This window comes from Lampris incognitus, chromosome 1 (assembly GCF_029633865.1).
Source record: "Lampris incognitus isolate fLamInc1 chromosome 1, fLamInc1.hap2, whole genome shotgun sequence".
NCBI lineage: Eukaryota > Metazoa > Chordata > Actinopteri > Lampriformes > Lampridae > Lampris > Lampris incognitus.
The window spans coordinates 14,185,609-14,197,795 of record NC_079211.1 but is presented as its reverse complement, the minus strand read 5'-3'; the positions used below and the strand labels follow the sequence as shown (position 1 = coordinate 14,197,795).

At 42.9% G+C, this 12,187-nt stretch overlaps 1 protein-coding gene across 1 annotated transcript in view; it reads left to right on the top strand.

Annotated features, from left to right (window-relative positions):
- polr1d (RNA polymerase I and III subunit D) overlaps positions 1–11,305 on the top strand; it is a 38,596-nt gene extending 27,291 nt beyond the window's left edge. The window contains exons 4-5 of the mRNA XM_056289925.1: positions 3,487–3,569; positions 9,664–11,305. Coding sequence (XP_056145900.1) covers positions 3,487–3,569; positions 9,664–9,711 — 131 coding nt within the window. The 3' untranslated portion in view covers positions 9,712–11,305. The remainder of the gene's footprint in view (positions 1–3,486; positions 3,570–9,663) is intronic.
- The last annotated feature ends 882 nt before the right edge of the window (positions 11,306–12,187 follow it).

Genomic DNA, 12,187 nt, shown 5'->3' with positions numbered 1-12,187 from the left:
GGCCAATCAAGCCCTGGAGGCGGCTTTGCGTTGCGTTACCACCAGCAACCCCGCCTCCTGGAGCAAGTACCTGCCCTGGATGGAGTACTCGCTCAACACTATGGAGAGTTCGGCTACCGGTTTGTCCCCCTTTGAGTGTTCCCTTGGCTATCAACCCCCTCTGTTCCCCCGTCAGGAGTTGGAGGTGGCGATCCTATCCCTGAGGGCCCATCTCCGCCGATGTCGGCGTGTTTGGAAGACCGCCTGGACCGCTATGTTGCAAGCTACAGAGCGGGCTCAGCGCAGCGTCAACGGGCAGAGAATGCCGGCCCCAGCCTATCGACCTGGCCAGCGGGTATGGCTCCTGGCCCGGGACCTGCCCCTCCCTACCCTCAACCGGAAGCTGGCTCCTCGCTATGTCAGCCCCTACACCATCGACCGCATTGTCAACCCTTCGGCGGTACACCTCTATCTCCCTACCTCCCTCAAAATCCATCCCGTGTTCCATGTCTCCCACCTCAAACCGGTAGCCTCCAGCCCCCTGTCTCCCCCTGTTCAAGCTCCTCCTCATCCTAGGATCATCGACAGTGGTGACATGGTCTGGGATGTCGACCGGCTGCTCCCCGTATGCCACCGGGGGCGTGGGTACCAATACCTGGTAGACTGGGCTGGCTATGGGCCTGAAGACCGCAGCTGGGTTCCCCGGTCCTACCTGGCCGACCCCGCACTCCTGGAGGAGTTCTATCGGGCCCACCCCAACGCCATCGGACGGTCACCTGGTGTCTCCCATAGGAGGGGGGGTCCATTTGCGGTTACACCGCCCCGAGCTGCCTCCCTGGCATGTTCAAGCCACTTCCCCACCTCGGACATGCCGGAAACATCCGAGCGCTGTGCTGCACCAGGTGTTTGCCATCTTCTGGATCGGCCGATCCGGTATGGAAATCTTTCCATGATCCACACATTTGATTTGGCAAAGATTTTACACTGGATGCCCTTCCTGATGAAACCCTCCCCATTTATTCGGGCTTGAGACTGGCGCTAAGAATCTCTGAGCAAAATAATTGAAAAAGCTGTTTTCTAGCAGCTCAACAACTTTTTGGCACTAAACAACAGTTTTAATGTCTTCCAGTCAGGATTTCGACCACAGCACGGAGACTGCTCTTGTTAAGGTCTGAAATGGCATCTGCTCAAACACAGACAGTGGCAGAATTTCAGTCCTGTTATTATTGGACCTCAGATTATTATTATTATTATTATTATTGTTATTATTATTATATCAGATTATTGCATTTGACACAGTTGACTATAACATATTACTGGACCGATTGGAAAACTGGGTGGGACTTCCTGGCGCAGCACTAAACTGGTTCGAATCATACTTAAAGGACAGGGACTGCTTTGTGTCTATAGGTAATTACAAATCTGAGTGTACAAAAATGATCTGTGGCGTTCCCCAAAGGCTCCATTCTGGGGCCGCTTTTGTTTAACATCTATATGCCTCCCACTTTTCCAGATTATGGAAAACAAAAAAATATGTTACCATAATTATGCAGATTACACACAGATTTATATAACCATATCACCAAGGGACTATAATCCCATACAAGCACTGAGTAAAGGCATTGAACAAATCAGTGATTAGATGTCTCAGAATTTTCTTCAGTTAAACAAAGATAAAACTGAAGTAATTGTCTTTGGAGCCAAGGAAGAACAACCAAAAATCAGCACTCAGCTATAATCAGTAATGTTAAAAACCACGAACCCAGCCAGAAATCTTGGTATAGTCATGGACTCAGACCTGAATTTAGATAGACACAGTAAGACAATTACAAAGTCGGTTTGGTTATCCACCCGTCTAAATCTCCCTCCTCTTCATCCTGCCAACTAACCGCCTTCCCCCTGCCCCTAAACCCCCCCCCACTCCAACTCCCTCCCCCCAAATGCTCAGAATCACCTGAAAAATATATCAAGAATTAAAGGATTTATTTTTCAATAGGATTTGAAAAACGTGTCCATGCATTTATCTTCAATCGACTCGACTACTGTAACGGTGTCTTTGCAGGTCTTTCTAAAAAATTGATCAAACAGCTGCAGCTGATTCAGAGCGCTGCTGCTCAAATCCTTACTAAGACCAAAAGAGTGGATCACATCACTCCAGCTGTGATGGCCTGGCAGCCTGTCCAGGGTGTCTCCCCGCCTGCCACCCAATGACTGCTGGGATAGGCTCCAGCATCCCCATGACCCTGAGAGCAGGGTAAGTGGTTTGGATAATTGATGGATGGACATCACTCCATTCCTAAGGTTGCTACATTGGCTCCCTGTCCATCAAAGAATTGATTTTAAAACTCTGCTCTTGGTTTATAAAGCACTGAAGGGTTTAGGGCCAAAATACATTTCTGACCTACTGCTAAAATATGAACCACCCCGACCGTTCAGATCGTCTTGGACGGACAGGTCTGCTTTCTGTCCCCAAAGTCAAAACTAAACACAGGAAAGGCAGCTTTCAGTTTTTATGCACCACATATCTGAAACAAACTCCCTACAACTCTGTTCTTTTAAATCTAGGCTGAAGACTTTCCTCTTTGCTGCTGCCTTTCGTTGAATAAGGCTTCTTGATTCCTGGTGATGTGATTACATACTTCATCCCTTTAAAAAAAAAACTGGATTCTGCATATCACGCTGCATTATGTTTATTAACAAGTGCAGGCTCATGCACTCACCATTGCATTTTATATGAATAACTAGGATGGTCCGGTCTATACCAGAAGAGAAAAATACACATTGCCATTTATTTTCAAGACATTGTTAGGTGAACTACCCACTTATATCTCCAACCTGTTATCCTATCATACAAGTAACTAGCACTAGATATACTACTCCTTTTCATTTATTCTTTTCAATGTCCCCAGGGTGCACTCAGAGCTTGGTAAAACTGCTTTCTCTTTTTATGCACCTTAGACATGGAAGGAGGGAGCTGCAAAATACCATTACCTTAGAAGCACTCCCTTCTTTGAATACTTTTAAAGGTATTTTACAAACTGCACTGAATGAAATATGTTGCGGTTTTACATAATCCTTGACTGGAGGTTGACTGTGTTATGGATATTTGTGGTATGACCTGTTTGCCTTTCTTCTTTTACTATTTCTCTTGTGTAGCTTTTATGGGTTCTGTCATGTGAATTGTTTTTTAATGTGAAACTGCTTGTGTTGCCATCTTTACAGGACTCGCTGGAAGAAGAGATCTTGTATCTCAATGGGACCTTCCTGGCTAAATAAAGGATAAATAAAATTGTTGCCTTTTTAGAATTTGCATAAAGTCACAATTTGCTCAATATTCAACGGTTTTTGCTTAGGCTCTTATCGCTTGTTATTATCATTTGTCATTGTCACTGCTGGTATTTGGTAGGTGGGTGGGTAGTAAACACTGGTGATAATAGTAGTTGGAGATTAGCAGTAGAAGTTGCATCCAGCCTCTCTATATAAAAGGCTATTCACTCTGTGTTGCAGGAGGACTGCCAGCTACAGAACCACTGCGGAAAGGCCTGACTGAACTCCATGATGTTTGCCAACATGTTCTCAATACATTTCAGGTGTGTTATATGCATTGTTGCAGTGGTAGCCTGTGAATGGGATATTAACGGATGGAAAAGAAGTAAAGCTCCATGGTTTCGTGTGTGTAAATTATATATGTGTGTATATATATATATATATATATATATATGTGTGTGTGTGTGTGTGTGTGTGTGTGTGTATGGGGCTGCATAGCTGCAGACCAACGTGACTAAGACAAAGTATCTGATTGTTAATCTAAGGAGGGAAATGACAGTGACCCCTGTCTCCATCCAGGGGGTCAGTGTGGACACTGGGGAATACTACAAGTACCTGGGGGTGTATATAGACAATAAACTGGACTGGGCTAAGAACACTGATGCCCTCTACAAGAGGGGACAGAGCCGTCTCTACTTTTTGAGGAGGCTTAGGTCCTTCAACTTCTGCTAGACAGTGCTCAGGATGTGGTATGAGTCTGTGGTGGCCAGTGCTCTCCTGTTTGCTGTTGTGTGTTGGGACAGCAGGTTGAGGGTAGCAGATGCAAACAGGCTCAATAAACTGATCTGCAAGGCCAGTGATGTTGTGGGGGTGGAACTGGATTCTCTGGCGGCGGTTTCTGAGAGGAGGACACTGTTGAAATTATGTGCCATCATGGACAATGTCTCCCACCCACTCCATGACATGCTGGTTGGGCACAGGAGTACTTTAGTAATAGACTCATTTTGCCAAAAAGCACCACAGAGCGCCACAGGAGGTTATCCAGCCTGTGGCCATCAAACTTTACAGCTCCTCGCTCAGACTCAGAATGTCAGACACACTGAGTTAACGGTCATTAGACTGGCCCTGTCGGGTTTTGTTTCTGCTGCTTGTTGTGTGCTGCGGTAGTGCAGTATAGATAGGGTGTTATGTGCACCATGCTTGTTGATATATTTTGTTCTTATTTCTATTTCTTATTTTATATTTATTTCTATTTGTTTCTGTTTCTATTTTCTTATCTTGTATCTTGTTAGTTTTTAGTTATTAGAGTGTGATTGTCTGCCATAGAACCCAATTTCCCCTTGGGGATGAATAAAGTATTCTGATTCTGGTTCTGAAAATGAGCATAAGAACTGGACCTTGGATCAGTGGAAGAAGGTGGCCTGGTCTGATCAATCACATTTTTTGTACATCATGTGGACAGCCAGGTACATGTGTATCATTTACCTGGGGAAGAGATGGCACCAGGATGAACTATGGGATGAAGGCAAGCCAGTGGAAGTAGTATGATACGCTAGGCAATGTTTTGCTTGAAAACCTTGGGTCCTAGCATTCATGTCGATGTTACTTTGACACGTACCACCTACCTAAAGATTGTTGCAGACCAGGTACACCACTTCATGGTAACTGTATTCCCTGATGGCAGTGGCCTCTTTCAGCAGGATAAAACACCCTGCCACACTGCAAAAATTGTTCAGGAATGGTTTGAGGGAGATGTTTTGGCCTCCAAATTCCCAAGACCTCAATATGATCAAGCATCCGTGGGATGTTCTGGAAAAATAAGTCCAAACCATGGAGGTCCCACCTTGCAACTTACAGGACTTGAAGGATCTGCTGCTACATTCTTGGTGCTAGATACCAGAAGACACCTTCAGAGGTCTTGTGAAGTTAATGCCTTGATGGATCAGAGTTGTTTTGGCAGTACAAGGGGGAGCTACACAATATTAGGCAGGTGGTTTTAATGTTTTAGCTGATTGGTGTATATATGGAGCATATATTTAGCTGGATGGCCTAGTGAATGGCCTAGTGATAGCGATGACACTGATCCTGTTCAGTGCAATCCTCCAGTAAGAGTCCTCACGCTTAGACACCTAAAGCTATACACAAGCCTGCCTTGGAACATGAGTGAGAGAAATATAAGTACAGCTGTACCAGCTCGGACATTGTTCTGATTAACAAGGTCCGCATCAGGTGCTGAGGAACCAGGGCAACCTGATTACAATAGCTGTCTAACAAAGGTGCAGAAGGGAGTGATGAAAGACAGGTACTGGCTGAAAAAGAAGTACAGCAAGTTGTCCCTGAGTGAGGCCTTGGAAGACTGCAAAACAAAGACTTACAGCTCTGGCTGCTAGGCTGAAGAGATACATAAGAGAAGCAGAGGCCAAGAGAATAATGATAATATTAATAATTGTATTCATATAGCAACTTTTCTTAACAATGTTACAAAGTGCTTTACAAAAGAATTAAAACAAGAGAAAGCAAAAATGAGAATAAGGCCAAAGGACATGCACAAAGATGGTAACAACAATAAATGAATAAGACCAAAGAAGTAGGAATAAAAATATAAAACGAATATCAAACATTTCCAAAAGCTTTCATAGAGAATATTTTCAAGAAGAGATTTAAAAGAAGCTCGAGAGTTAGTTTGTCTGAGTTCAATAGGAAGAGAGTCCCATAGTGTGGGGGCTCTTAACAGCAAAAACCTGATCACGCTTTGTGACAAACCATTTTAATTCATCATCCATAAATAGCCTGTTTTCCAAAGAACCATACATAGTGTACTCCCAGCTACAGGGGGACAACATCACAAGAGGAGACCCACTCAGAGCTACAACTAAGCGATGCTGGAAGGATACATGGGAGAAGGAGGCTTCATACCACACCGATGCCCAGTGGCTGATGGACCTAAGAGTGGACCACCGCAACCTCCCAGAACAAAATCCAGTCATTGTCACAACAGCAGATATCCAACAGCGAGTCTCAAACATGAAGAGCTGGACAGCCCCGGAACTGGACATGATCCACGCCTACTGGCTTAAGAAGCTAACAGCACTCCGTGAACATCTGGCAACACACCCAGACTGGCTAACACAGGGCAGGACAATACTGATCATAAAGGATCCCCACAAGGGTACAACACCTTCAAATTACTGGCCAATAACCTGCTTCTCCACAACATTGCAGCTCCTCTTGGGGATCATAGCAGCTAAGTTGAATAGACACATGAGTCAGTACATGAGCCAAACTCAGAAGGTTATTGGAAACATCACCAGTGAGTCAAAGCACAAGCAAGCTACTGGTTGGTAGAGCAGTCACCCATTGCTCTATGACCAGACAGACCAACCTGAGCACTGTCTGGGTTTACTACAAGAAGGCCTACCATTTAATGCGCCACATGTGGATACTGGAGTGCTTGGCACTATACAAGGTCAACAGGACATTGATAACTTTCTCCAAGAACTCAGTGCAGCTGTGGAAAAGAAACCTAGTAGCCAATTCCAAGACCCTTGCACAAGCAACCATCAAGTCCAGTATATACCAAGACTATGGACTGTCCCCGCTGCTGTTCTGCATAGGCCTGAACCCTCTCAGTCCGATCATCGCAAAGAGCGGATATGGATACATGTTTAGAAGTGGGATAACCATTGGTCACCTCCTCTACATGGATGACATTACGCTGTATACCAAGAGTGAACGAGACATCGATTCACTGATCCGCCTCACCAGAATATACAGCGAGGACATCATGCTGTCATTCAGACTGAGTAAGTGTGGCCGAATGGTGACAGAGAGAGGGAAGGTGATCAGGACTGACGGGGTGGAGCTACCAGAAGGCAGGATTGCAGAGTCTGTGCCCAATACGGATGGGAAGTCCCCAAGTCCGGATGGGAAACACCACCGAAGGTGGTTGAGAGGGGGCTATATATATATATACGTATATATATATATACGTATATATATACGTATATACACTACCGTTCAAAAGTTTGGGATCACCCAAACAATTTCGTGTTTTCCATGAAAAGTCACACTTATTCACCACCATATGTTGTGAAATGAATAGAAAATAGAGTCAAGACATTGACAAGGTTAGAAATAATGATTTGTATTTGAAATAAGATTTTTTTTACATCAAACTTTGCTTTCGTCAAAGAATCCTCCATTTGCAGCAATTACAGCATTGCAGACCTTTGGCATTCTAGCTGTTAATTTGTTGAGGTAATCTGGAGAAATTGCACCCCACGCTTCCAGAAGCAGCTCCCACAAGTTGGATTGGTTGGATGGGCACTTCTTTGAGCAGATTGAGTTTCTGGAGCATCACATTTGTGGGGTCAATTAAACGCTCAAAATGGCCAGAAAAAGAGAACTTTCATCTGAAACTCGACAGTCTATTCTTGTTCTTAGAAATGAAGGCTATTCCATGCGAGAAATTGCTAAGAAATTGAAGATTTCCTACACCGGTGTGTACTACTCCCTTCAGAGGACAGCACAAACAGGCTCTAACAGGTACTATTTAATGAAGATGCCAGTTGGGGACCTGTGAGGCGTCTGTTTCTCAAACTAGAGACTCTAATGTACTTATCTTCTTGCTCAGTTGTGCAACGCGGCCTCCCACTTCTTTTTCTACTCTGGTTAGAGCCTGTTTGTGCTGTCCTCTGAAGGGAGTAGTACACACCGGTGTAGGAAATCTTCAATTTCTTAGCAATTTCTCGCATGGAATAGCCTTCATTTCTAAGAACAAGAATAGACTGTCGAGTTTCAGATGAAAGTTCTCTTTTTCTGGCCATTTTGAGCGTTTAATTGACCCCACAAATGTGATGCTCCAGAAACTCAATCTGCTCAAAGAAGTGCCCATCCAACCAATCCAACTTGTGGGAGCTGCTTCTGGAAGCGTGGGGTGCAATTTCTCCAGATTACCTCAACAAATTAACAGCTAGAATGCCAAAGGTCTGCAATGCTGTAATTGCTGCAAATGGAGGATTCTTTGACGAAAGCAAAGTTTGATGTAAAAAAAATCTTATTTCAAATACAAATCATTATTTCTAACCTTGTCAATGTCTTGACTCTATTTTCTATTCATTTCACAACATATGGTGGTGAATAAGTGTGACTTTTCATGGAAAACACAAAATTGTTTGGGTGATCCCAAACTTTTGAACGGTAGTGTATATATATATATATATATATATATATATATATATATATGTGTGTGTGTGTGTGTGTGTGTGTGTGTGTGTGTGTGTGTGTGTATGGACATTTTTAATGACCATGTTGGATTGTCATTAAAGTCAAGTCAAAATATGTGTCAAGTTAGCTCTGATTACTACGTAGTCTAATCTGTTAAAGTCAGCCATATCTGGTCTGATAGTAATTTGTGGGCAAGTGGTATTAGTAAATGAATGTATTCATTTGTTTTGGTAGCAGCAGTTGGAGCATAAACCAGACCAGTATTTTGTGATTTAAAAGATGATGCATATGGCTTTCATTTTCTGCTTCAGAAAACTTTGCAAGCATTTCAAAGCAGAGGGGTTATGACAGAAGAGGCACCACATCTCAGTGGGGTTGCAGGGTACCATCAGCGAAAAGACCAGGGTCATACCATGATGGCAAGCAACTCTGCTGCTGTTGTACTTGAACCAGACAATGCATACCAGATGCACAGCCAGGGGGGTGGGGGGTAATCAATAATAAAGAGCAAAAAAAAAATATCACATTGTAATTTGTCCTCATATCTGATCAACCCCACACATTTAAAACTACACTTTGGTCGGCATTCTTAAATAAAGTAGTAATGGGAATTAAGTATGTGAATGTCAAGTGAAGGCACCCAACAAAGCATGTTTTTTCTGCCAAAATGATAGGGTCAACTCCACACCCATACATTTCGTTCTCTTCACACACTGTCTGTCCTGATGTTCAAGGAAAGTTCACTGCAAAAGGAGAAAATGAGTGTTTGAAAAATGTGTTTGAAAAAGCTGAGAAGAGGGCAGTGTTTTAGTAACATTGCTTTTAATGAAGGCCAAATGCATTTCAGCAGGATAACAATTATTTCTAGGAAACTGTCAAGCTGTATCCAAATTATTCAAATTCATGTTAATAAGATACCAGTTTTGCTGTATTTCTCTTACTGAAGCACTGATGCCTAGTAATAGTTGGACCTTGTTAAAATCATCATGGGAAAATTTTGTAATCTTAAGCCCCCCCACCCCCGTTGCACGTTTACATCTTTTCACAAAATCGTCACAAAAAAGGAAAATTACACAAAATTAGTTTTTTTTTTCATCAGATGTTTACTGAAAATTGTTTACAAAGTACAAAAAGTGTTTCCATCAACCAAATCAGTGCTCGAGCCTCTGACGTCTGTGTGCTGTTTTCCAGGCGCAAGTGGACGAGTTTAAAGAGAGGAGCGAGGAGCCCGCGGAGTGAAGAGTATTGCATAAATCTGGAGGAGTAATAGCCGGTACTCCTCTCTCATTCTGTGTTTATCTCTCTCACAAACACCATTGCACGCAGCCAGAGTTATTGCAGCGATTATCTTTGATATTTTTTTCCCCCAAGTGTTCTGTATCGTTCTTTTCCCTTTCTTCCCTTTCATCTGTGAATTGATGTACATTGTAAGATAAATGTGCCTCAACAGTCCGTCAGATCATTCTCCTGGAACACAGGAATGATTAGAAGAAAAGAAGAAATTGCTTTCCAAGAACCAAGAGAGAGATTTATTTTTTAATTTTTATTTTTTTCTGTGGGAAGGGTTCGGCTTATACATTTTGAAGCTTGTCCATTCGATTGCCGTAATCATGTCGATATTTTCACCATTACTCATGAATACAGTGTTACGAAAGCTGACCAAACCTGAAGTGATGCCGGGTCCGAAAGACCTTAATGGCTTTCATCTGTCTTTTTGAAGTGGTTGTTTGATGAGCGATGGCAGGGGTTCAAACTAGAACGTCGCTATTAGCGGAGGAATGTGGCGCTGAAGTGCTTCATATGGTGTCAGGAGGAAAAAGTGGTTCAGCAAAGGGAGAGTGAAGTGTAAATGAGGAGGAGGAGGAGGAGGAGGCGGGGGGGGTGTTTGAGTTTAATCATATCCCTCTGTCAGTCACATTAGAAACCAACTTAGACGTGCTCACATGTAGCTGGCATTTTGGAAATGGATCTTTAATTTGCAGGAAGGAGAAAAAAAACAAAACCCTGTGACTCCAGAAAGTCTGCATTGTGGGCCTGTCACATCCGATCGCAGACTGAATATAAAGAACGAGGTGCTAGCTGGTGACAACCCACCTCAACGATTTATGATGTCATTTACGTATGTGCGTCGTATTTCAGTTTTAGAATTTTAAGCAGAAATGTGATCTATTCATCAAGTTAAACACATCACTGGAAGGCAGTGATGGGTCATATAGCGAGGTCTCTACTGCCCTGTTATGGATCAATTGGAGAAAAAAAGGGTGCCCTGACCTTTCCTGGTTCTCACCGTGCTGTCTCACTTTTTTAAGTGTTTGTGGAGCCGCTCTCATGTCGTTAGTAAGTGACTTGGTAATGAAGAGCTGAGCAGGAAGGAACACAAACTGCCGCTTTCTTAAAATGATTTATGTTTCCGTCGGTTTTAAAGCATGAGTTTTGTAGTTCCCCATGTGGCAATAAGTCAACCCCTCTTGCAAAACACTGATGTCAACAAAAGTCCAACGATCAAGCATAGCGTAGACCAACTCCTTTTTCAAGGAGTTTCATTAGATTACATTACTATCATTTAGCCGACACTTTTATCCAAAGCGACTTACTGTTTCTTTCCTTGTCATTGTTCTTTGCTTCAGTTGTTGTTTTCAGTATTTTATTGCTGTCACCATTCTTTTTCTAATGGGACACCATTGTTATTGCTTTTATTATCTGGGTTTTTCTTTTCCGCTTGTTTTCGGTATTTTTATTGCTTTAATTCCTTTGCTTACATACATACACACACACACACACACACACACACACACACACACACACACACACACACACACACAGACACACACATTCATTTCATTTTTTCCACTATTATTTTTATTCCATTTTTAATTTCTATCATTACTATTTTTTTTGACAAGGTAAGTCAGTGAGTAAGGCACACTGATGTGTAAGATAAAAAGTTTATCAATGAGATTGTATAGATTGTGCAGATTGAGTATCGGAGAGGAGGCAGGATATTACAAGTAGAAACTTCTTCCTGCTCCTTTTCAAACATGTAACGTTTGTTTGTTTGCTGTGTTTAAAATAATTGCATTTGCTTTCTATGTTCAAAATAAAGACCTACCTGTGGTGACCCACATCTATATAACTAGAGACATTCACCTAAGAGGACAGTGTACCTTTAAGGGAAGAGGTGAGGGGTCAGATAATGCACTTCCGCTTCCGGTACACAGTTCAGTGTCGTCGTCGAACGTATGACATGAAAAGTTGGAGCTAGTAAACTACCTCGACTACGTCCACTCTCACGTCTCCTGTCTCGTTGTTTTCTAACTCCACATACCTACCTTTATAATTACAACTTTAGAAACATTTCTGTTGTGTGAGAAACATAACTCAATGAAGGCACCATTATATCAAGGCCATTATATTTACCAACATGTCCATGTCTTTAAGCCAATATGGCTTGTGGCTTCCTTTGAGAGAAATTAGGAAATTCAAATCAATTGATTAAATTAAGTTTCTTATATAAATCCCCTTGGGGAAACTCAGTTACTGCAAATGAACCCATCCTAGCTGTCGGAGCAGTGGGCTGCTGCCTTCATGCTGCGCCCGGGGACCAACTCCACTTCCTTTCCCCATCACTTCGGTCAGGGGCACAGACAGGAGTATAAACCTGAACGTGCATGTTTCTTTTTGATGGTGGGGGAAACCGGAGCACCTGGACGACACG